This window comes from Heterocephalus glaber, unplaced genomic scaffold (genome assembly GCF_053883595.1).
Source record: "Heterocephalus glaber isolate CG9 unplaced genomic scaffold, H.glaber_assembly_v1.0 deba00001497, whole genome shotgun sequence".
Taxonomy (NCBI): domain Eukaryota; kingdom Metazoa; phylum Chordata; class Mammalia; order Rodentia; family Bathyergidae; genus Heterocephalus; species Heterocephalus glaber.
In genome coordinates, this window is record NW_028258320.1 from 64,107,157 (window position 1) to 64,133,696 (window position 26,540).

At 44.4% G+C, this 26,540-nt stretch overlaps 1 protein-coding gene across 13 annotated transcripts in view; it reads right to left on the reverse strand.

Annotated features, from left to right (window-relative positions):
- The window catches only part of Plpp4 (phospholipid phosphatase 4), a 126,148-nt gene extending 120,266 nt beyond the window's left edge, over positions 1-5,882 (reverse strand). For 4 of the 13 annotated variants that reach the window (XR_015440446.1, XR_015440449.1, XR_015440447.1 and 1 more), the window contains exons 1-2: positions 4,947-5,882; positions 1,706-2,401 (exon numbers count right to left, since the gene is read on the reverse strand). Coding sequence is in view for 3 of the 13 variants with exons in the window: in XM_087185214.1 (XP_087041340.1) it covers positions 4,947-5,002 (56 nt within the window). In the remaining 10 variants the exon portion in view is untranslated. The remainder of the gene's footprint in view (positions 1-1,705; positions 2,402-4,946) is intronic. The other 9 variants (XM_021253332.2, XM_087185217.1, XM_087185215.1 and 6 more) reach the window with 9 other exon arrangements.
- Positions 5,883-26,540: the final 20,658 nt, after the last annotated feature.

Sequence of the window (26,540 nt, forward strand, 5' to 3'; positions counted from 1 at the left end):
CTTCACAATGTCACTCACAAAAGTGAACAAGCCTCGCATGGCCAATGGAATGGTTCCTTTCCACCCCTGGGCAAATGTATCAGACCATAGTGCTCTGTTTAAAATCTCCAGGGCTTCCCAGATATGGTATGACCCAGCAGGGCACTGGGGCCTCTCACATTCTTATCTGAGACTGTTCCTAGTATACCCACACCAAAACCAGTCTGAAACCACAGCTAGTGGGGTTGATCCCTATTCAAAATGTGCCTCCATGCCTCCGGGTCTTTAGGCTGTAGGAAAGTCCTAGATCTCAGGCCATGTACACCTGGCACTTGATGGTCAAGACTCAGGTGAGACATTAGCTCTGTGCAGCCTTCCCTAGCACCTGCCTCATCTTTCTCATCCATTCCAGGGTTAATTATCCTTCCTTTTCAGTAATACTGAGTACTTTATTCCAACTAACACAACTGTCTCAGCCTGGAGTACTAGATTGAACTATTTGGAGCAACAATGACAGGGCTGTTGGTGTCAATATTTCAGACATCAACCAACCTCTAGTGCCCTCAAGCAAAGCATATGGACCAGTTAAGGAATCAAGTTTCCCTGTGTCTTGATAGAATTACACCAATCAAAGTTTTCTAATGAAGAGGAAAGAGAATAATACTGCATATGCAGGTCCTTGAAAGGTGTGAAACAAAGATCTGGCAAATGGATGAATGATAAAAGAGAAATGTTGGAAGGTAAAAGTTTCAAATTCAGTGATTGCATTAGGGGGAAAAGTACACAGTGGCCCACTCTGCACTTGTTCAACTGGACAATAAGCTCATTGGAGGCCTCTCTTCTCTCATCCCCAGTACCTGTCACAGACTTCCTGTATAGCCAAGAAAAGATGCAGGACTAATCTGAGGTGAGGCAGTACCACTACCTGAGCATCCCAGAATCCAAAGCAGAATCACACTCGGTGGAATACTGCAGACAGGGAGCATCAGGAGCCATAGGGAGGAAAGAAAGGAAGGACCCTAGAGACAGAGGGATAGAGGAGCGCAAGAAACTCAGGCTGACAAGTAGCAGGCAGACACACGTTCACCCCAGCCCAACATTCCAGATGGCTGTTATCTTTCCAGGTCCTTTCTGCAGTGCTGTGAAGACAGGACTTTCTGAACTAACTGATGTCCTGTGGCCATCTAACTTCTTTCCAGCAATATACTCACGAACTACATCCTACCTTCCAATCTGTAGCATGTCCAAGTCCCATCTTCCAGGGAGTTTGAACCATCCCTGATCTCCCTCCACTTTAGAAGTGTCATCCTGAGATTTAATTTTAGAGCTAGAATATTTGTTCACATGTATATAGGCTACATCCATGTGCTCGCCTGAAAGTAACAGGTGACAAAAATGACTTGCTCATAGAATGAGTTCACTTTTGTAAAGCACAATGGTGGACACCTTCTATCTCAGTGGCTCATGGCTTTGGGACAGAGGATCTACCGCCAGTTTACATCCACATGAGACCTCTACCTAGCTGACCAAGCAGGCAGGTCACTCACCCTTTTTGAAACTCAGCTTCTTTACCTGTAAAGTGGGGGAAAAGCAGCATTCACCTCAGAATGAGGTGAGGCTTCAAAGAGAAATCATGTGGCACGCCCTGTGCACACAGTAAGCCCTCAACTGACCAACGCTGGCTGCACTTTTCCTGAAGCAAGGTGATGAGATTCAGACTATTTACCTTCAGTATCTGAATTTAAATCTCAGAACTGCTTCTTAGCTCTGTAATTTGGCCAGCTTCTTAATCTGATTGTGCTTCAGTTGCTTCAACCTATGACAAAGATATATCAATATACTCCCTCATCAGGTAAATGGATATGTGACAGTTTTCATTACTGCCTGATGTGCAGTAAGCCCTCAACAAACAAGAGGTGCTTTACAAGCGATAGCAATAAAGGTAAATGGTATACTCAAAATAGTACCCCACCAGGCTGTGGACTAGCAGCTACATGCTGCAGACCATGATCCAGCTCCAGCTTTGACATCTGTGAGACCACTCACCAAACCCCTGCTGGGGTCTTAGGTGGCAGCAAACAGAAGGAGCCCCCTAGATACTGCTCTTCCCTGTTTTGCCCAGTCCCTGAGTCAGAGCAACAGGGCCACAAACCCACAAACTTCAGAACCCTAAATTAGCCCCCAAGCTACACATTGTACTTTTATTTTTCCTGAACACTGGGCAAACTTCTCAGGGTAAACTTTGCATGCCAAGCCTGGTTTGCATTATTGTTTGCTAATTTTCTTCTTTTTTGAAGATCTTAGTCTGGGCTGTGTAAAAGGCTCTGAACCATCTGTGAAAATTATCCAGAGAGTTTCCTCTTGGGATCTTCATTGCACAAAACATCAGCTCCACATCTGATCTGCTAACAGAAAACATTTCCTTAAAAAACAAAACAAAACAAAATTACTTAGGTGCCTGCTACCTATGGGTCCAAAATACATTTCATTAGATCTAATTTGGAATCTATAGGGAGCATGTGGGCTTGGTGCAGTGGGATCCCTGCTCCCCAGTAGGGCAAATTTAGTCAGAAACCAAGCACGTCTACAGGTGAAGTTTCTTCAGAGCATGAATTTGCAGAAGTGAAATACACTTCCCTCTCAGAAAACTAGTCTCTCATCCTGGGAAATATGGTCACCCTACCAAGCCAAAATGGGTGATCGATTATATCAGCTAACCTGGACCCTGCAGCAGGGAAATAAGATTTGCCTGTCCCAAAAGTTCTTCACAATCCTTCCCTAGCTGGGAAGACCATCATTCTCATGGGCAGAGTTGCTCAGTACCCACCAAACTCTGCCATCCCTCCAGCCCTGACAAAAGAAAGAATGAAACATTTCCCCAAAGCCAGCCTCTGTCAAGGCACCAAAAGCCTATCTGGGAAAACAAGGGGTCAGCTGTGTCTGTTCTTTGGGTCTTCTGGAAGTCACATCTGCCTGATAAGAGTATCAGAGCATCCAAGCCCTGCCCCATCGGGGCTTGCATCAGTGTCAAAGCCAATCTTTGCAAAACAGAGACCCACAAGTTAACATTTCCAATTTGATATGAAACCTTTCATCATACCCACATGCCTTCAATACCCATTTGTGTAGCACTGAGGGAGATGCTAGCAGATCCCACATTAAGAAATACAAAGAGGAACTTTGGAACACAAAGAATGTAAAATGATTTTACATAACATCCTTAGTAGAAGCCAGTAGCACAAAAACAATAATCACCAAGTTTTCAAATTCACTGCACAGGCCACTGTATATTTGTAAATGTCTCATAAATGTTTGGGGGAATATTTGAAGGGAAAGTTGAAAACAATATAAATATTTTACATTTCACTGGACCATTTTTAAAATAAGAATTCCCTGCAGCAATCAAAGCAGGTAGACTAAGAGCCAATCTCACCTTATTTCAGCATTTTTCACACAAGTATTCACCCAGCAAATGTTAATTCTACCATGCACTGAAGATGATTTTATCATTTCTATCACATAATAATTTAATGGGACTTTAGCTTATCTGCCAACTGAACACTCTCCCCATCTGATCACACAGCAATCGCTAGTTTTAATATTTACTCCAAAGATAGAAAGACAGAGTAAGAGGAGGGGAGAGCGCTTTGTTTTCCAAAGGCATGGGGACCCAGCTGAAGTTCTCAGTCCTTTCTAGTGAATAACACTAGTGTTCAGTCAGAAGGCTGCAGAGGGGGGCTTGCCTGCATCTGGGGGAGCTCATGGCCTTTTCTGATGGTGTGAACAAACACTCTGGATGAATCTAATCCCTAGTAAAGAAACACATGCCAAAAAGGGGCATTTTTTCCCGTGTGTACACCCTGGGCTGCAAGAACAGAAGTCATCTTTGACATGGCACACCTGCCATGGATGAATCGGTTTGGGGCAGAAATCCAGAGAGGGGCCTCCTGTTTATCTTGGTGGAGTTTTTACCAAAAAGTGGCAACCAGAAAGTTCATGCAACTGTAATATTTAAAATGTGTCAGAAAAGATTCATGGGCAGAGGGATGGAGAGAATTTGGCCTGCTAATAGAGGGACAAGTGCAGATGTGGGGGCTCAGGTGACAGGAGGGTGCAGGGTGAGCTGGAGCCTGGGCTCAGTTCTTAAACAGAGATGTGACACCCCCTTGCCTCTTGGGCCCTGGGGGCGGGTGGCAGTCTGGGGGTACCCAAGGAAAGGAAAACATCTCCCAAGAATCTGCAGCACAAGTGCCCCCTCCCTTTCCGAAACTGCTGTTCCCAGGTGCCAGCAGCTCAGAGACCCCAGGGCACTTCGCTGCCTCCCGGGAGGGCTTCTCCGCACACCTGAACCAGATATCCGCTCTCAAAGGAGCTTTTCAGCCCACACCCAGGCTGAGGCACCTGAGTGGCCGAGCCTCCGCGGCAACAGTTTTCCAGCGGGAGAAGTACTGCAAACGCCTCCTGCGGAAACACTGAGCAAACCGCGGGCACAGGAGCCAGCGACCCAGCCTGGCCCTGGACGAGGCGGAGGGTGTGCGGGGAGAATGGATGGGACCAAGAGCAAAGACCTCCAGCGTCGGCCCGGGAAGATCACACCGAGGGAGAAACTTCCGGAGGGCGCGTGCCGGTCAGGGCGCCGTCCTAAGGCAGGGGAGCAGCCTAAAACCCCCCGAACAGGACGGGGGTGTGGGGCCGGAGAGAGGCGCCTGCGGGGAGCTCAGAACTGCAGCCCTTCAGCACAGCGCGGCTGGGCTGGGGCCGAGAAGGTCCAGCGGGGTGCGTGAGGGTCTCTCTGCGTCGAGGGTCCCAGGAATGGGGGTCTCTCTGGGGCTCCTAGGACACCTTCTAGCCATCAGGCGAGGAGGGGACCTCCCATCCAGGCCCCGGAGGGATGCGGCGGCGCAAACAAAGTTGGGGCGCAGAGAGGCTCGGGCGGTGCGCCCCGCCCGCCGCGCGCCACTACTTACACGAAGACCCCGAAGAGCAGGGCTCGCACAGCGATCTCGATGGCCAGCTCTCGCATGGTGCGGCCGGACTGGCTCCCGCGGCGGCGGCTGGTGCTCTCCGCGGCTTCCGAAGCTCCGCCAGCGCGGCTGCCAGACCCTGGGCGGCGGGGGAGGTGCGCTCCAGGCCGCGGGCGGGGGCGAGGGGCGGGCGCCGCGGGAGCGGGCTGGGCGGGGAGGGCTCAGCCCACACCTCGCGCCCTGGGCCCCAGGGCTCCGCGGTGCTGCTCTCGCCGCTCCTGGCGCTTCGGGCCCCGCGTCCGCCGAGGAAGCCGGGGCGTCTCGGGGACTCCCGGACCCCTTGCGCTCGGGCGCCACCTCTGCGCTTTGGACCCGCGCCGGACGCCTGCGACGCGGAGAGAGGAAGCCCGGGAAAGCCCTGCCGCCGCCTCCGCTCCGAGGCTCCCCCGCCAGTGGGCGGCCGCTGGTCTGCGCTCCCGGGCAGCGCGCTCGCTGGGGCTCTGCCTGCGGTCCCTCTGCGTCTCTTGGTTCTGCCTCCGACTCCCACTCTCTGGCCTCTGCTCCCCTGGTACACGCACGCACGTGGGCATGTAGTGTACAGGCGCTTTGAGGATTCTCTCGGACTGGGGCAGCGTTAGCACCCTTTGTCCCTGCCCAGGAGCGCTCCTTCCTTCCAGCTTTCTGCCTCTCTACACCTTTCCAACCGACACGCCTACACAACACACACACACACACACACACACACACACACACACACGCACACACACACACGCACGCACGCACACGAAGTTTCCCAAGATCACTCTCTGCTTCGCTTTGCTCTGTGGAGGTATCAGTCAGGAGCCAGAGCCCTGGCCCAGACTGAGCGCAAAACGTGACCCTGGCTCCCACCATGCTACGAGTCAGTGCTAAGTGGTCCATGGGGACCGGATCCTGCCTCCCCCACCCCAGCAGCTTTGGGCTGCTGCGCTGTGAAATGTGAAAAAGAAAAGAGCCTGAGCCTGACACATCCCTTTGTGCACGGCAGGCAGGCAGGGTCGCTCTTCGCTGGCACAGCGTTCAGGCAGCTGGGCAGCAGGTAGAACTAGGAGCCGCATCCTCAGACTTCAGAGCCAAAAATTCACCCTTCCCAGGGAGTGGTGACCTCAAGAGTCTTGGCTTTTCTTTGCAGTCATCTGTCAGGGTCATGCATACTTTTCTTAGAATTTGAACTGGGCTTTACTAATTAAACCCAAATGCATATTTAAAATGTAAAACTCACAATCATTGTGCACATTAAATTGTTCCTGGGGAGCCCAGGCCTGGATTTTAGATCCAGGATTTTAGATCCACAGCCAGGATTCTGTGATCGAGGCACAGATTAAGATTAGGAGCTGTATCCTCTAGGGTAAAAGGAGGAGCAGGTAGAAGACCTGAAGACAAGGGCTGTGGCATCAGCAAAGGACAAACAGACCTGACCCCAAAGGGAACCCAGGGCAGGCCCTGGGTACGAGCCAAGGCATCTCAGGAGAGAGTAGCAGGGCAGTGCAGGCTGGGTGGAAGGGGGCCTTAGTGGAAGCCCACAGACAGGGACTGTGCTCAGCACTGTACAACCGGAGCCTGCCACACCATGGGTTCTTGATGAGAGTTTGCTGAATGAACAAATGTATGCATGACTTTGTATCTCATCAGGCACGTGCAGTGTCAGGTGCAGGCAGAATAGCAAAGACTTGAAAGAGATGGCCTGGTTCTGTCTCTTCCTCTTGGGCCCAGCAGCTGCTCTCAGCACAGTTGGATTCCCATGGGCTGGAAAAGTGGTATAGGAGAGCCTATCATCAACCCAGGGAATCCTAATCACCACATCTGACATTGCCAAGTAGCTGTGCTTCAGATGGGGATCCTAACTAGAGCCCCATATGCTGAGACATCACTTGCCTGTAAGCACCAACTGAGCGCACCCTGAACAAAGCTGTGTGCTGGGTCCTAGCACCCATAATCCATCTTTGCCCTGGAGAAAATGGGAGCTGAGGAATCATGCAGTGATTTGAGCCCAGGTTAGGTTAGCGATAGAGGCAGTTCTTCCCCCCCAGGGCTGTCATTGGGAGCACAGAATAACAATGCCTGAGCCACATTTTCTTTCTCATTTCTTGTTTATGTTAGAGATACTTGGAGAGGGAATTTGAAAGGGCATGTAACTCTATTCCTGTGGTCTCTAAGAAATGACTTTAAAAACACATAGATTTAAAGAGTGCTCAACTCACCGCCCCCCAACACACACACACTTGATGCTTGAATGTATTTATTCTATAGCGGCCTCTCCAAGAGACCATTCTGTGCAGATTGCAAATCCTGCCAAAGAAAAGACATTCACCCTTGAGGGAGCTAGTACTCTCCTCATACTCTTGAAATCTCTTCCTTGTGGAGTACTGCAGCTCATCACCCTGCAACTTCTGTCAATAGTCCTGCCCTACCTGCCCCTGCCCTTGTCTGCCAGCTACATGAAACTGGAATCATAACATAGTCATAGCTTCTGTGATGACAAACAGATGCTTCAAACTAAACTAAAACCAAAAGAGAAAGAAGAAGAAGAATTAAAAAGTCCAATGGAAAACCAGGTTTCGGGACCTGCTGAATTCAGAGTACAAGCAATGTCATTGAGACAGTTCTTTCTAGCTCTCTGCTCTGTCTGCCCTGTATTGGCTTCAGTCTCAGGTTCCTGGTAGTTTCCATATGACTGGGAGAAATCCAGCTTTATGTCCTCTGAGGTTCAATCTTACAACAAAGACCTCTGCCTTAGTCCTAGCAAAAATATCATTGAATGTCACTGTTGCTGCTAACCCTAAACCAATCACTGAGCATAGAAAATCATGATGGATTGACTGTCCAAGCTTAAGTCAGATGCTTTATCCCCATCCAAAGTCCCTGGCCAAGAGTGGAAGAAGGTGAACCCACAAACAGAGGGCTGATACTTTGGGGTATGGAAATGTTTGATGGGAAGATAACCATCAGTGGTGTAGCCCTGCAGATTGAATCTGGAGATCTTTAACTAATAAAAGAGAATGCTCTGTGATAATGGCTGCCCATTTCTTCCTTCATCAATATAGACTTGTAAGACTGACTTGAAACAAAGCTGTGATGTCATTCCCAGCGCCTGTCTTCAGCTGCTCAGTCTCCTCCCCAGTCCCTTTGGCACCATGTCATCTGCCCTAATGATCTCTTTTTCCACTTACCAAAGTCTGCTGTCCAGAGAAGCCTCTGGTCTCATTCATTATATAAACCTGAATCACGATTTCTCACGTGCACTTTCTCTGACAGAATGTATTATTTAAGCAGGTCCCTCTTGAGAGGAGACAGGCTCTGCCCCTTCTAAAAAAGGATTGCAGATGGCCCTCAGTGCTCCAGATTACACAAAGCAGGCAGCCACCCCAGGTGTTTGGACGTGGCTGGCTCCAGCAGCTGTCCAGCTGTGAGCATGTGCTATGCAGGTAGTGACCTCCAGAAAGACCATGCTGCTGAGCCAGCAGATAAATAAATCCACCAGAGAGTGAAGAGCCAAAGGCAGGGTAGTGCAGCTGGAGTACACAGAGGCCAGGCCTGACAGCCTTACTGGGTCTTTTTAAGATTTCCATGGAATGTGATCCGTTCTCTAGTGGGGGAAGCCTGGACTGGATCTTCTAGCAGCCTTAGAAATGCTCTATCAAAAGAAATAAACAATCTCTCACCTAGACATGGCTGTATGAGACTAATCTTTGAAAATCATTCCAGAATTAGAAACTCATTGAGTGCAGCTCCCTCCAATGTCTTCATAACTGGACACATTTTCAAAGTGACACTTTGAAGAACTCTTTCCTATTTCATTTTGAGTTTATGGACATGCCAAGAAAATCAGCTTCAGTCCTCTATGGTGATGCCTGTACTATGTTTATTTTTTAACTTGCCTAGCAGCATTGTCCAGCACGATGATTCCAGATGGACCACTTTGAACTATTTCCAAAACCAAAGTCACCTTCAGATAAGCCAAACATACAACTTCTTATGATCTCATTTCCTAACATTACAGTTTGTATATAAGTGGCAGCTACCCAGCCGCTCTAAGAGTATGCCCTCGTGTTTTCTTTCTTACTCATGCCATAAGTAAGAACCAGCACAGTGACCCTTACCTATGGGAACCCTTACATCCCACCTTTCTATTATAGATGCCTGATATCAAATATCTACTTTTTCTACAGTATATCCCTTTGATTACAGTTACAAAGATGGATAGAGATAGATAAATATGGGTGGGGGCAGGGTGAGGGAGAAAGAGAGAGAACTAGAAAGAAAAAGATTTCTTTTTTCCAAACTAAATACAGTGGTGCTTCGGTTTATGAACTTAATTTATTTTACAATTTTGGGGAAGATGGTGTGTTCTCGTTTGTGTGAGGAAGATGGTCATGTTTGTCACCCCATGCAGAGCTTGCGAACAGAAGCAAAATTTTGCCCAGTGCTTTTGTTGGGAACTGAATTGTTTGCAATCAGAAGCATTGTGAACCGAGGCATTGAGTATTTTCAGTTCTTTCACCTACTTTCCAGATGTAATATTTAGAAGAACTTATTAGAGTCGACACTGAAGTGCATAAGACCAAATTGCACATGATAGAAAGTAATTTTTCTCCTTCTGGGAATGAGGTAAGACAAAATGAAGTTGAATTAACCCTTTCATATAGTTACAGTAGATGTTATGCTACCAAAGGAGAAAATCCATAAATTAAGAAAGTATTCAAGGAAAACTTTATTTCTTAGAAAAGTTGAAATTATGGACCTTCTTTCCTCCTAAGAGTTTTTCTATTATTTTCAAATTAGTCAGGTGAAATGTCATGGTATTACTTCCCTTAGTTCATAAATGTTTGTATGGGAGCCACAAAAAAAGACTCTCATTGCAATAGATGCTATGACACAAATGAGAATCCTGTTGTGTAGTACAAGAAAAAAATAAGAAACAAATTTTTGTATTTAGTGCACAAGGAGCCAGAGCAGGACCAGCACTTGGGCCCCTCAGTCCCATCCATGGCCTCTTTCATGGTGCCACTGCGTCTTGAGAGATGTCTCACTGTGATTGTGATTTGTGCTTCCCTGGTGGCTAATGATGTTGAGCATTTTTTCATGTGCATTTTCATCATTCTTCCATCTTTGTTTCATGAAGTACGTATTCATGTCTTTCACCTGCTTTTAAAATAGGATTATTGCTTTTTTATTATTGAAAAATGTCATAATATATTCTGAATACTAATCCTTTGTTAGTTACACAAATTACTTATATTTTCTTTCCATCTGATACTTAACTTTTCATTTTCTTAACATCACCTTTCAAAGAGCACATTTTTAGTTCTGATGAAGTCTGATTTAAAATTTTCCTGCTTTATGGTTGTTCCTTTTGTCTCCTAAGCAATCATTGCCTTCTCTACATTTGTAAAGATTTTTCTATTTTCTTCTAGAAGCATTTCATATTTAAGTCTATATTATATCTCGATTGAATTTTGCCTGTGGCATGGAATAGTGACTGAGGTTCTATTTTTCATATGGATATCCAGTTATTCCAGTATCTCTGGTTTAAGACTATCTTTTCACATTGAATTTCCTTGACATCTTGGTGAAAACTAACGATTTATGTGGGTCCACTTGATTCTTTTAGTTTTTCTACCCAACTCTTTTAGGGTCTGCTCTGTGATAGCCAACACCATGGAACTTGTACAAAATCCACATAATATCTTTATAACATCTTTATAACCAAAAACTGGAAACAACTGAAATGCTCATTAGCAATGAATAAATAGTGGCACATTCAAACAATTGTACACAGGTCAATAATAAAGAGAAGATGTATGGATACATGCAAAAACATAAGTAAATCTCAAAAGCATTATGTTAAACAAAGTAATCACACAAAAGAGAATATGCCATTTGCTCCATTTAGATGACATTCTATGAGTATGATAGCAAGCAAAATGACTGTTACCCCTGGGTACAGACAACAAAGCTGAATGAGGGAAAAATGAAGTACTAAAAATACTCTACGGTACTTAATTGAGATGTTCATTACATTCATGCAGGTATTTGTTAACATTTATCCAACTCTATACTTAAAATCTGTGATTTTATTGTGTGCACATTTTGTCTCAATTTTTTAAAAACAGGACGATAAAAGAAAACATAGGTCACTAGAGGAAATTTTAAACATGATTCCCCCTAGTCAGTTCGTTAATTTGTCCATGTATTCTACCAGCAGGGGTTAGATGTACTCAGCAAAAAAGTGCTCTGGTTGTCTCCAAAGACCAAATTAAAGGTTGTTTTCAAGAAATATTCGGAAGCTGTTGAAATGCTCCTTACAAGGAGACAATCTGATAGCAGTATAAGTCATTTCCCCTGAAATGTACATACTCTGATAGATAAGCTTTCTCCAAAAGAATAATCAAAATGTTGTATTCTATTTCATGCCACAACTGGTTCAAGGTGTCCAAAGTTACAATAGAATCTGAGTTACTCTTCTCACTGCACACAACCTACACACTGAAGATATCTGGAATCTCTGAGCATTTCCATATAGTTAGCATCTCTGAGTTAGACATAACTCTGATACAATCCATCAAATCTCCTTCCCACTAGAGTCCCAGCATTCTAGCCAGATACGAATCTGGCCACTGATCTGATCCAACCAATGAGCTCAGTACTTTTGGACCTGCCCGTTCTTTTGAGGTAGGTTTTCATTTGTTTTCAAATTCTTAGCTTTCATGCCATCAGTATTCTTTCTGGTATATTTCATGTGTTGGTCACTTTCTTTCCTTCAGAAGAAGTAAAGGACAGCTTCTTACTTACGTCCTTCTGTTGGCTGGGAAAGACAAGCTGTTCATTTGATCCTTTAGCCTCCACACCACTTCTTGCCTTGTAAGTGCTGAAAATATCTACCATGAATAGAAAGTGTTCTGTTTTATGACCCAGGAACCTCAAGGTCCTAGCTACTCTTCTGGGAATGCAATAGCTGCAGAACCTGGCAGGGAAGTGCCTACACCAGAGGACTGGAGGGTTGGGGAGAAATTCCTAACTCAAAATACCAGCCTAATTCAAGATCATTGTTTCTCCACTGTAGCTTCACTCATGTAGAAAATGAAGGGGCTTCCTGCTTCCAAGATCCCCCTTAAAGTGTCGAACTTTCCAAGAAAAGTCACACCTTCATTTTTTTATTAACAACATCTCATTTTTCACATATAAACTTGCTGTTTACAGCATATTTTTTATCTGTTTCTTTGATCCTCTCTAGGAGCTCGTGTGAAAGAGAATTTATTGTTGCTTGTGTTGTTTTGTTTTGTTGCTATCTGCTTCCATCTTTCTTTCTGGAAGATAAATACCAAGCAATATTCTATGGCTTTCCCAGACCACCAAGATGGGAAATGCCAAGCTAGAAGAACTTCCTTCTATAAGAGGCTCAGTGCTTTCCTGCTATGCCAAAGGATCTGGCCCTCACTCTTCAAGTGAAGATTGATTGAGTGCTGGGAGAGTAGAAATGGAACAGTGCCTGGAAGAGAAGAATGCACAGGACAGGGTATTGAGGGTGAAGAAAAGGGCTTGTGATAGGAAGAAAGGACTGGCCCTTTTCACCTTGCTCCACAATTTGGCCAGGCATACCTGTCCTCAGGTATAACCCTGTACACACCAAGCATTCACAACATGCTGTGTCTGAAACTATGTCACCAAGTCTTCCAGGCCAGCAAGTGAATCAACTATGATTTTTCAACTCAAATTGTCCTGGGCACTAATGTCCAGAGAGATACTCTGTTCATGCTGAGATTTATCCAGGGCTTAAAAATGTCATGAAGCCCTCGTGTCTTTAGTGATGCCACTCAGTATCACTTCTGGTATTCTGTATCTTGGAGCACAATTTCTAAAAAGGTCTTTTCCATGCTTAAATCCCTCAAAGATACTAAGCTGAGTCAATTGCAGAAGACAATGTATTCAGAGAAGCCAAGGAGGGTTACATGTACACCTTGACCCAGGAGCTCAAATAGCACTGCTAATGACCAATAGCACAGGCTTCCTGAATTTCCAAAACTATTATGCTGTAGACATGCAGTCTTTACAGACCAGAAACAGCACTGCCTCCCTCCTGGGAAAAAAGAAAGTGTGCCTTATCTGACTTGTACTAACCAGCTTCTCCAAATATGACTCTCAAAGGTGTGGAGTTCTGGAATCATGGTGTATGTTTAATGCTGAGATTTTAGGAACTATGTGAAAATCCCAGAAGTGGTTTGTAGTTTGGGATGTGTGTTTATTTTGTTGATAAGTATATAGTGCTTAGCTCAATTCCCTGGAAGCTTTATAGAGAAAAAGTAAAGAATCTCAGCTTTAGTAATTATCAGATCAAATTACTTATGATCTCAATAAGCTTTGATCAGCAACAATTCTAGCATTGAATCCTAGATGTATTAATGGCACTTTTTTTTAATGGTTCCAACTGATGTATGCAAGGTTATTCAATTGTAACTATTTAAAAAGTGTCATTTGGTACATCCTGCCGTGATTAGATCTAGAATCAGGCCTAGTAGGGCATCCAGCCTAGTCCACCAAAGGTCTCAACTTGATGAGGATCCTTGCACCTGATGAAAAATGAATGAGTGACCTACAGAAAGGCAGCAAGCCTGTCCAGGGTGCCCTGAGGCTGATACTTCAAAATACTGCCTATACTTTGAGGTCTCTTCCCCAAAGAAGTGACCCTCCACTCCAAATCATGGGTCCACAGGACTTCATTTTGTGCCATCCATATTTACTTGTTTCTCTCCTTCATTATGACCATAGTCACATTTATTTGAGATTACCAAAACAGGTCAGCATCAAGATGACCAGTCCAGATAAACAGAATTAGCATTTGATGGCCAACTACCAGTCACCACTTTCTTGAAGTCTCTTGAGGCAGGGACAGTGGGCTTTTTCAGTCCAGCATCAATTGCTCTTTTATGTTAATAGTCTCTTACTTTCTTCTGGGGGCCATGTGAGGCCTAAAACTAAAGTGCAACTTTAGGTGCTACCTTGAGAGCAGGTAAAACCAGGAGGGCCTCAAAAAATCTGGCTGTTGGTCTTCATCTTCCTTCTGTTCCTGTGGCTAAGGTCTTTTGGGAAAGGGCCCTCCTGAGAAAGATCAGACACAGTTCCTGCTTTTCCTGACTAGTGGGTTCAGGGTCACTGCCAGCCCACAGAATTATTCAAAGAGGCTAACCTTATTCTCCCACCAAAAACCAGGCTTCACCCCACCTCTTTGTACTACAAAGCAGGTCTCCAACAGCCACTGGCTGTTCATTCTGTTTCCAAGTTCAGCCTCCATGTGGCCCTGAAAACCATGCAGTGTCTCGCCCCCAGGCTATGAGTGTATGTGGCTAATAGTGTTGATCTCATCTGCCCAGTGTCAGAAGTCATGGATCTGCCATCCCAGCAACCCTAGGACAGCAGTCTCCCTCACCAGTGGGATGATAGGAGGTGATTAAGAAAATTACCCCTCCCCGGTCGTCAGACATTGTGTTTTCAGAGAAGCTGACCTCCTTCTGGCCACAGGGATGTATACTCTATTTGACTTAGGCCTGGCCAATAGAGTACACATTATTTCAGCCACAGTGGTAGGTCCAGGAATAGACACATGACCTGGGGAGAGCCAATGAGATGCAATGCAACTTTTGCCAAGAAAGGCCCACTTTCTTCTCATTTGAACTTAGACTTAAAAGATGTAGGATTGGAGCAGGCATCTGTCTAGTCACCAGATAAATCCTGAAAATTTATATGAAGAGAGAAAATATTTGGTGAGATCAGGCCCTACTGACACCTTTTGAGACCCTGAGGCAACCTATGCCTAAAGCCACTAATATTTGAACTTGGCAATTATAAAAGACACTACTTCCTGGTTTTAAGACAGTTTCATTTGAATTTTTTTCTGTCACTGAGATATGCGTGAATCTTTAAAATTCACAGTATCAATCACAGGACATTTGCCAAATATCTACCAAGTGGCAAGCATGGTACTATGCTGAAGGGTACTTGGGAGAGACAGAAAGCATAGAAGCTACAAGGGTTTGTTAGGACAGTAAGATCAACACCTAGGAAGCAAGAAGCTACTGACTAAATACTACTTAATGTCACAGATGCTGAAGAGGAGAGTTCGAGTGGCTATTCTGTCCATCCATTCCAACATGACTCACCCTTCTCATCCTCTGGTGACCTGTGCATGTGGTTAAGATTTTTCAGTGGAGGACAGTGGAGGAGAATAGTGTCATGGGGACAAAGCTGGTTGCCTCCCACCTTACCTAAAGTTTATCTCTTTATCTAATTCACAGGTCTGTTTTATAACTTTCCAGGACACGAGATGCTCTGACACTTGGGTAATAAGTGATATTCACAAGATGTTTTCCCCCTTTCCATGCGAAAGGTGCTAATGAGAATGGGTACGTGTCTCCCCTCATACCAACCTTTGTCAAAGGAAAATAACAGTCCTCCCCGCCTTCCATATTACCATTAGCTCTAAACACCAAAAACATCTTTAATCTATGCAGGGAAAAGCAAAACAGAGATATGGTAAACTCTGTCTATGCCAAGATTTTCTTTGGTTACGGCCTGTTGAGTTACAGCAGAAGGTTAGTAAATAAGCCAGGGTCCCAGTTAGCTCACTGGGAAGGTAGGTTTCCTTATAATCACTAACAGCCAACTCCAAAGCAAGTGCCCCTAGGGTGGGGGCAGGTGAGTGCATTGGCTCTTGGTCACTAAAAGAAACACAGGTGAGGAGCACATCCCACAGGGGATGGGTCTGCACATGGGGATGGAACCTGTGGAAGTTCCAAACATCTAAATCTGACTTTTCCTGGCTTTTTATTTTAAAGTATTTTAAATTTACAGAACACCACAATAAAAATCCATATAGCCTCACCTAGTTTATCAAGTATTGATATTTTTATTACTCCCCCAAGATGTTAGGTAGGTAGAGAGTGAAAAGTCATTGTACATGAGCATACACGTAAGTCTACGTCTATGTCGATATAGATTTCTTTCATTTGGAAATATGTTGATAACATTATAACACTTTACCCCTAAAAACTTCACTTCAGCATGGATCTTTTCAAATGTAGCCACAATATCATTGTGGCACCTAAAAACATTAACAATATTTCTATAGCATTATCCAATATCCAGTCCACATTCAAACAGTTCCAGAATATATTTTATAATTTATATAGGGTATTATGACGCACATTGCATTTAGTTACTCTTAGCCCCTTTTAATCCCCTCTCCCTTTTTCCATGACATTGAAATCTTGAAGGACATAGACCATTTATCTTAGAAAATGCCAATACCCAATACCATCAAATAAGCATTCTGGGTTTGTCTGATTGTTTCCTCCTGGTGTCATTGAACTTATTCCTCTACCACCATCTGCTGGGTTATTCCAACAAACCAGGACTTGTGTTTGCTTAAGCATTATGGACAGAAATCATCACAAAGGGATCTGAGCACTTCATACTATCTCTTCTTAGGAGTCCATAATGCCTATCTGTCCCATCGGTCCCTTTATTGAAAATGCCAGATTTGATTACATGGTTAAAGTGGTGACCACCAGATCCCTCCAATATTTTCTTTTGTAGTTAGTGAATAGATAGCATTGTTTTTCCTGTCAGCCTGTCATCTGGGTACTCCTCAGTTTCAGCTGCCAAAGACCTTCAGCCTACAAACTCAGCCATGTCCATGAATCAGTATTAATAAAGCCAATCAGTCACACAGAAGCTTTAATCCCAGCTTCCATGATGAAGGAAAAATGAGATAGGGAGGTGTTGCAGTTTATCTAGATGTCCACCTAAAGCCTCATGTGCTCATAAGTGGGATTTATGTGAGGTGACTGGATCATGAGAAGCATGATACTTAACAGTGGATTAGTCTACTGATGGGTTTATAGCTAGATGTGATTTGGGAGGAGAAGCTGGGTTAGAAAAAGTGGGTCCCTGGGGCCAAGGCCTGGAAGGGTCTATCTCCTCCCTGCCTCCCTTGACTGTCTCTGCTTCTTGCTGCCATGTCATGAGCTGATTCTCCTCTGCCATCCCCCTCTGCCATGTTGCCCTGCCTTGGAGCCAGCCAACTTTGAACTGAAATGTTTACAAACTGTGAGCCAAAATAGACCTTTCTTCCTTAGAGCTGTGGGTGTCCAGTACTGTCTCAGCAATGAGAAAGTAACTGAGACAGGAAGAATTAATTTTACAGACATAAGCCTAATGGAGTGGAAGCTGGTGTGAGCTCCAAGCCCCTGTGTACAACCCAAACTGGAGTCTTGAGCCCAACTTTCACCGTGTGTGCTTGATCCACTCTTCTAGCTTCAGGACAGCACCCCACCTTCCCTGCTATCACCTGTGCCCTTCCCTTGACTTGACATACTGGAGCAGCACCTGAAAGCCCAACCCCTGTCACTCACTCTTCCTAGGGACTGGGGGTAGAGGCAAGGAACAATCACCAGGACATAGAAAATATGGTCAAAGGCTGGGGGAGTAGATTGCTTACCATGCTTAATAGTAGAATCAGCTCTGCTCCTGGGTGAGGCCCCAGCCACCACTTGCAAACATACTTAAACCCTAACACCAACTCCTTGTCATCCATGGGCTGGTCAGAATTGGCATTGCCCAGGATTCTTGCCCAAGAGATTCTCTTGGCCCATGAGCCACCCACTTACCACTGACTTGTTCCCCTCCCCTCTCTATGACAGCCATATGCATCACCCAGGGTCCTGTAGCTCAAGATTCTGCTGACCCGAGTTCAATCCCCATTCTCCCACCATGGGGACCTCAGGTAGCTGGCTCAAACTTTCTGACCTTCAATTTTTCTACTTAGCATCTCATAGTTATTTTGGTCTTGGTTTCAAATTCATAAATTGAGGTGTCTTTCTATTCTAGGAAACCAACTATGGGAGAGAGAGACAGACGAGAGAGAGAGAGAGAGAGAGAGAGAGAGAGAGATTGGTCTGGGCAAGTACAGAAAAAAGAATCACCAACTAACTAGCTTGCAGATCTCATTAAACACCATTCCTTCACCACCAGCTTATTTTTGTGGTTTATACTGTAAACACAGTTCCAAAGAATTATTGGTAAAGAGAAAATTTGGAAGAAGTTGGACTTCTATGAGAGATAGATGCTGAATATTTGGCATGTCAAATGGCTTGTTAAAAAAATAAGGAGCACGCTGGTATACACCTCTTCACCATTTTCATTGAGTTCTATGAGCATCATATAGACAAAAAAAGACGCTCTGTTCCCACAGGGGAAAATCTTGCGTTCTCAGCCTCTCCTTGGCTGTGCCATTGGAAACAGCTGATGAATTAGTGGGGTGAAGAAGGGAGAATGACTCATGCTTTGCTCATCATTAGGCCCACCAGGGATGTGGTCTTGATGTGGCCTTTGAGGTCAACAAACATGGGTTCAAACTCCATCTCTGCCCCTTTTCTATCATGTGACCTTGGACAAGTGACCTAACCTATTTGAGCTTCAGTTTCTACCAAATGGTGACAGTAATGGTACCTGCCTTGCAGAGTATTTAGGGTACCCAGTGAGATGAAGTATGTAGGTACTGGGCCAGGATACATGGCACCTGGCCAGGGCTCAGGAAACAGAGCAGCAGGTATTAGCGTGGCAATAATTGTATTTCTGGGAGCAGGGTAAGCTGATTGGAAGGTTCATTCCAGTAAGTCACCTTGGTGATGCTATTCTGCAGTTTGACTTTGGCTCTGTGTCTATCTGCATCCCCTGGAGCAGGTAGACTGAAGGAAGAAGCAGACTTTCTGCAAGCAGCCTTTTAGAATGTCATGGTTTCAAACCCAGTTTTAGATTCTCAACTCAAGCAAATGCTGGAAAATGTACTGTAGCCACTTCAAAAACCATACTTAGAAAGGGCATGTACCTTCCTGGGTAGTATACAAAATCTTAACACACCAGAGATCCCCAGCGCATGAATTGCTGTGGCCACATAAGCTCATTTTTATGCAAACGTTGGGAAAAAACCTTTCATCTCTGAATAGAATGGACGTTGCATAAAGGTGACAAAGATTAGGAGTACTATACTCTATGCTGACCATTTTTAAATTCCTTGCATCAAATGCATACCTGAGGACAGCACTGTCTGCCCAGTGCATGCCCTTGTCACTTTGAGGTTGTCAGCTGTACAATGACGGGTGAATGTATGGACATTTGTGCCATGTAAAATATATAGCTATCTTATCGTAGTAATACTGTACATGAGAGGCAGGTTTCTCAAAAGGTTCTGCTTCTTCATGCTTGACTAAAATTTGTGGAATGGCAGTGGTTAATGGCTTTATTAACGATTCAATTCAGAAAATAATTACTATGTCTCTCATGTTTCTGGAATAGTTTAAAGAATATACATTATAATTGCAAAACAAGATATTAAAAATTCATTGTTAGTATTTGCGACTACACACCTGTGTGAAAACAGATTTTTTTCTCTTCCATACTTTATGGGTCAGCTTTGTATTACTTAAACAAAATATCTGAGGCAAGTAATTTTATAAAGAGAAAAGGTTTGTGTGGACCACAGTTTTGGAGATTCCAAGTCCATTATCACGTGGCTTCATTGGTTTGGCCTCTGGTAAGAGTGGTGGATGTCAGCAAATCATGGGAGGAGCACATGTAGTAGCAAACAGTCACATCTGGAACTGGAGGAGAGAGAGACTAGGTCCTGGAGGGCATGGCCCCAAATGGCCTAAGGACCTCCACTTGGCCCCACGTAGCAAAGGCTCAGTCACTTTCCTGCACCACTGAGGGGACCAAGCCTTCAGTCACACTGTGTCCTTGGGGGACATTTAACCCACAACCAAACCATGCACACATAATCCAAACAGCATATAAAGGTAAAAGGGATGCTGAGAATGAAATAAGGCAGTGTCCAACAGTCACAACAATGTCTTCCTTTGGATTCTTCCAGAAGGGCTCCTGTACAAGTGTGTGTAGCTTATTTGGGAAGTGATCCTAGGCAGCCCAGTAGGAGTGTGAGGAGATGAGACAGATACAGGAGGAAAGTCAGCCTAAGGTGTACCATCAAGCCGGTGACCCTTGTGGGCAGGTGAGACTCGATGCCCCTGGAAACATGCAGCACACAGAGTCTCTGAGAAAACTGCCCTCCGGGCTCCTCTTGCACTCAGAGATTTTTATCCACAGACATCTGTTACTCATAGAAAGTCACTCCTGGAAAACCAAGGAGATAATCCCCGGGAACACCTGGCCTTGCATGAGCTCTGGCCAAGCAGATGACAACAGGCAGAGAAAGCCCCTCAGCAAAGAGTTACAGGCACTTGCAGCTGGCAGCTGAGAGACAGACACAAAGATGGTGGGTGCTGAGAGAGGGGAGTGGGGCGCAGAGCAGGGCATGAGCAGTATTTCCTATACTGTCCTCTCTCCAAATGCTGACCACTTCATGTGGCAGCACCTTCCTACAACACCTTAGATAATCCTCACACCAATTGTGCAAGACAATACCACTCCAGTCCTCATTTTACAGAAGAGGAAATTGAGGCTTAGGGAAGCTAAATAGCTAAGCCATTATTTCATGCAATAAACTCTAAATTTATCACTTAGATCTATAGTTCTCTGACTTCAAAGCATTAGCCCTTTATGACTCCACCAAAATTCAGTCTCATTAGTTCTCATGTATAATGTTAACTAATCAATTACTTCCCTTTTCTACCCCACAGCATATTAGAAACAAAAAACCATAGAGAGACATGCATCTCAGCAGGCAGGGGTGACAGAAGCAACTTAACTGAGCCCCTGAACAGCCTAATGACAGGCACTCAATACAAGTGATGGTGCAGAGGTTAAATTATACACAGCATCTCCTCTTTGAAGAGTACTTTTAGAGTGCAATGTGGCTCCTGAAAGACTCTCAACAAAATTCACACAGGCATTCAGGGTTGTGTGCTTCAGAAGGGAATAGTGCCATGATCTGGATCATCTGTTCCCTGGCTGAGCTGAATAAATGAGATGTGTGTTCCTCATTACAAATGCTCTAAGCCAGGAAGATTTGTTTCAGAACCAGATGAAAGAAATGGCCAAGGGTGGAGGAGACAGACTGGGGAGGAAAGATGTGCAGCCTCATGGTGGATCAGCAAATCCCACTGAACAAGAAGGTGGGCAGAGGTGGTAGCTCCTCAGCTTCTCAGCCCTGCACCTCCTAGAACCACCTAGGGAAAGGGCCAGTTGGCTTTAGGAAGAGGCAGCAAGATAAGATTAAATTAAGGAGGGAAACAGTGTGAAGAGAAGATACCTCCTTTTATCCTCAAAGCTCTTTTCAAAAGCTAAATTCTGAACCAGCCCAGCCTCCTGGGAAGCGCTGCATGGGAGGGCTTCTGCTGGCCACCGTTAAAGATGGAAGTGAGGCCTAGGCACCTGCAGGAGCCGGAACCAGAAAGAAAGCATTTCTTCTGAAGCATGTGCTCTGGTCAGACCACCTGCCACCAATCCAGAGACTTCTACAATTTTGAAAACCCATCCTTCAAAAGAATCAGTTAACAATGATTCCCTTCAGACACTGCCTGGAAAATAGGAGGCATCCGATAATCCCACTCTCATCTGTTGTTTTTTTCTTTTTCTACAGATGAATTGGCAATTGGTGGTGGGGACTGGTGGAAGGATTCCTACAAATTACACAGAAGAAGCCCTGCCCCTATGGTGCTGGTCATCACTGCCTAGCAACTTTCATATCTCCAACTTATTAACTTGCCAAACAATTATCAAGCAGTATATGGCTCCTCTCTGAATATCAAGCAAAATTCACCAGGAGGTCACCCCCACTCCACTGTGGTTTAACTAACCCTACAACTACACATGGTAAACAAAGCAGTGTCTGCAGCTCAGACGGGGATCTGCATTAAATGCAAGAGCCTGAAGCTGACAATAATATCCTCTCTGTCTCTGTCACATCACTGTCAACATTATTTTCTGTGGTTTCAAATCATCCAGTGGAATTTTTAGGTTTTATAATATTTTAAAAATCTACAGGACATGTTAAGTGCTATCTTGGTGGAGGAAGGGGGTAGGGAATGTGAGGACTTCTAAATTGATGAGCTTTATAAGAAAATTCTGCTTCTAGGGAAATTGTTAAGAACTTGGCCAGTAATTCTAGGAGTGTGGCCATTACTTAGTACTTCTCCTGTGGAGTGAGACAAAAATCACTTATCTTACTCTGGAACATTGGACCAGACTGTCAGAGAATGTGGGAAAGGGGCCATTGATTTGTACTAGCAAAACCCCCTCCTGGGGACACGTACAGTCATGTTCACAGCAACTTTACTCACAGTAACTGAAAGGTAGACACAACTCAGTATTTGATGGATGAATGGGTAAACAAAATGATACATAGATATATGATGGAATAGAATTCAGCCTTTAAAAAGAAGGAAATTCTGATACATGCAATGACACGGATGAACCTTGAGGGCATTATGCTAAGTTAATTTAGCCTGTCAAATCATAACACAAATGCTTATGATTCCATTTCTATGATGTACCTACAATTATCAAATTTGTAGAGAGAGTAGAATAGTGATTGCCAGGGGTTGGAGGTTGGCGTATGGAGAGTTAGTGTTAAATGGGTATGGAATTCAAAGTGGGAACATGAAATTCTGGGATGAATGGTGAATGATAGTTATACAGCACTGTGAATGTAGTTACTACCACAGAACTGTACACTTAAAAATGTTTCTCATGGTAGGCTTTGTGTGTTGTACATTTTACCACAATTTAAAAAAATCCTTTGTTGGAAGAATTTCCATCCTGATGTCTTTGTATAAGCCAAAATCAAGCACAGCGGTGATCCAAACATCTTTCAAAGTTCATATTGTTGACCATTTAATGATTTCCAGCCTTCTTGAACTTTTGTTGCCTTGTTCCCAGTGGCTGACAGGGTGTTATTCATTGGCAACTAGTCAGTCAGGTCCACCCTGCAGCCTGCACGTGCCTGGCTTGCCTGGCCACAGTGAGTGAAGAGGAATTGTCTTGGGGTGCAGATGAAGTATTTAATATGGTTAATGTACATAAGTAACAAAACTTTCCTTTTCGTATTTTTTATTACAACACAGGCATGGTTGAAAGCCCCATGCAATAGACTTTGCATGGATGGAAGAAGTAGGGGGGGAAAATGAAGACAAAGACTGAGTTACAATAGCAGAACACTTCAGGCTTCTCGTTTCAAAGATCTGGCAAAGTGGCTCACATTGGGTTTAATTCTTTTAATGCAGAAAAATAAAAGTTCTGTTTTGTTTATTTTTTTCAGTTGAAGATTTTAGGCACACACAACTTTCTGCTAAGAGCAATTTATATAATTTTTATGATATGCAAAGAATAAAATGCCAAATGGGGAAAGTAACCTCATGTCTCCGAAGCTTTCCACACATAAAGTCATTCTTGGTTGGAATACACCACACATACCCAGTACTTTGTACTCTCCTCCTTTCAAGTGGGACTTTTGGGACAACGAGGAATGAGGCACATGAGGCTGAAACAGTACAGACAATGGCACATCCCCTTTTAAAAAGAGACAAAAGCAGGATTTATGAAAGGGTGTTTCATCAATTCTGCCACAAAATCGCTACTGTCCTTATTAAAAATGCAGATGTCCCACTTAATCAGAGTTTCTGGGAATGCAGGCTCTGGATCTGCTTTTCATTAAGTAAGGTCCCAGAGTTGGGTATGGTAGCACACTCCTGTAATCCCAACTACTCGGGAGGGTGAAATAGGAGGATCCAAGTTCAAGGCCAGCCTGGGAAACTTGGCTGGCCCTGTCTCAAAATAAAATTTAAAAAAAGAAAGGGTAAAGATAGACCTCAGTGTTCCTTGTGTTTAATTCCCAAGTACAGCAAAAAAAACCCCACTAAACAAAAAGTGGATAAGATGAAGTTCATTTCTGGGTAGTAGGGTCTGTGTCAAAGGGCTGCCTCTTTGAACCAGAAACGTTGGCCTAAGGCCCATCTCACCTGGTGCCCCCTCATCTTGCCTCCAGGCCCCAATGCATCCTTAAACCCTCTGCACCCCACTGACCAGCTTTGAGGATGACAGGGGACCAGAGAATGAGGACCACAGGTCATGGCCAATCCGGTGCTGGAACCTCACCTGTCCCCTTCGGCTTTCCTGCCTGCCCAGAGCTGCTGCCAGCCCAGCCTTCACTCAAGCACAGGCCCTGTGCCAGCTCCACTGGGGAGGCTAGATCAAGTATAGCAAGTCAGTCTTGGACTAGAGTGCTGACTCCACCACTGCTCGTGGACATCGTGACGTGGGCCAGAGGAAAGCTGAGCCAGGACCATGCCTGCATGGATTAAAGGGTCTGACGTGGGCTGGGACAGGAAAGAACAGCCTCCAGAGACCAGGATACCATCTCTACCCTTTAATTGCTTTAAGATAGTATCGTCCATACATCGTTGAATTATTTACTCATGTATTTATTTACAAGTAGTTATGTAGCACTTTGTATGTCCCAGATAATCTTCTAAGGTATTTGTCAATACTAATTTATTTTGTATTTATAACAATATTGATAGAGACACTATTTTTATCCTCATTTAAAATGAGACAACAGAAGCACAGAGAGGTTCAGAACTTTGCCCACAGTTGCACACCTGGAAATGGCACTGCGGAGACAAGCTGAGGCAGTCTGCCTTCATCACTTGTGCCAAGGCGTCTATATAGGGTATATATAAGTGAACAACAAAATAAAGCACATCAATGAAAACCAACAGTATTTTACATTCTGGTTTCCATTGCCTGTCCTGAGGCTCTTTCTCTTTGTTGAAAGGAGAGACTAAGGAACTGTTTTTAGTGGTATTTGAAGGAAATGGCACAAAATCAGAACTTTCTTATTGACTCTACTGAAACTGAAAGAGAAGTGTAAAATGAGTAGCTTTCTTGCTTTGTGGATCAGAGTTATTTACTGCCACAACAAAGCACAATTCATGGTACCTCTTAGGGAAACAATGCTTTTGCACCTGTGAGTGTCAGAGGGCCCTCTGCTCGCTCACAGTTTGGTTTTCTCTTGAACCTATGTACTGCTAAGTCACTGAAAAGATACCTTATTTTCTGTTAACTGACATCTTAGCCCTTGTCATATGACCAGAAAATCCCTACAAGTTAGGTCTAAATTAATCTAGCCTGTATGGTTGAACATTTCCAATCAATACACAATCATCAGTTAATAATGCATAGTAGTTCTCAGCATGTGGCCTTAATCAGCAGGATCCTGTCACCTGAGAACTTGTTAGAAATAAAAATTCAGTGAGCCACCCTGGACCTACTGAACCAGAAACTGTGGATTCAGGCCCAGAAATCTGCATTTTTATAAACCCTCCAAGTATAGGAAAACAGGTCTAAAAAAAATTATCAAGTCTAGTGTAAACACCATAGTAAAAAAGTTTTATATCGATTCCTTACCATGAGCAAGCTTTTTAAGGGCACATCTGGATCAAAACTTGGCTCTACAATTTATTGCCTACATGATCTTACACAAGTCATCTAACCTCTAAGTCTGCTTCTTTATCTGCAATAGGAGGACAACAATACCTGAGCTATAGGGTATCACCTCAATTAAATAAGACCATGGATGCAGAATGCTAACAGTACATGGGATACAATGAATGATAAGGAAATGTTTGTCATCGGTATTACTACTATCCTCATTATTGTGCAATAGCATTTGAGGAGAAATATTTTTAAAAGGAAAAGATTGTCTGCGAGTCACAGGTGGGAATTCTAAGGCAGAAACAGGGATTCCAATTCAGCACTTAGAAGGTATCCAGGCCAGGGTTGCAGCCTGAATCCATATGCCAGGTGTAGTAGTGCAGACCTGTAATCCCAGCACTCAGGAGGCTGAGGCAGAAGGACCACTGCAAGTTTGAGACCAGCCTGGGCTACATAGTGAGTTCAAGGCCACCATGAACTACATAATGAGACTCTGTGTCAAAAAAAAAAAAATGTGGCTGCCTGCCCAACTCTTCCTCCAAGTAGCTTGCTGTTGAATCCTAGAACCTCCATATTCCTCACTCTAAAGATCCCTGGAATGTAAAGATAATGCTTCCAGCCAGATTCTTCTCCAACCAAGGAAAGATTGTCAGAGTATAAGTGGACCAGGGCCATGGGGTAACAAAGAGAACACGCTGGACAGGCACAGGGTGAGGGAGGAGGGTGGGCCCCTTCCTAGGCCCGCTCTGCTCTCCTCTCTCCCCATCCTCTTTCATGGGCCCCACATCCTCTGCAGCCACTGTGGCCTCCTTCATATCATCTGCTCTCTTATCCTTGGACACACATCCTTCCTTCACATTGTCACATACAGCTCGGAATTTTCCAACACAAACTATGCTAAAACCAAAGGAGAAAGAAAATAAAGGAATCAAAGAAACAAATAGAAAACCCAGAACACCAGTGGTGCTCACTGAAGATTTGGGTTTTTATCCCACTGCAGCAACTCAGCTTGGATCTGCACATTGATTTTCTCCATTCACCTGGAATCAGAGGGCCACCCAAGGAGAAATGCCATCATCCCAGGGAGCCCAGAGAATGGGCAGGGTCCTTTATCTT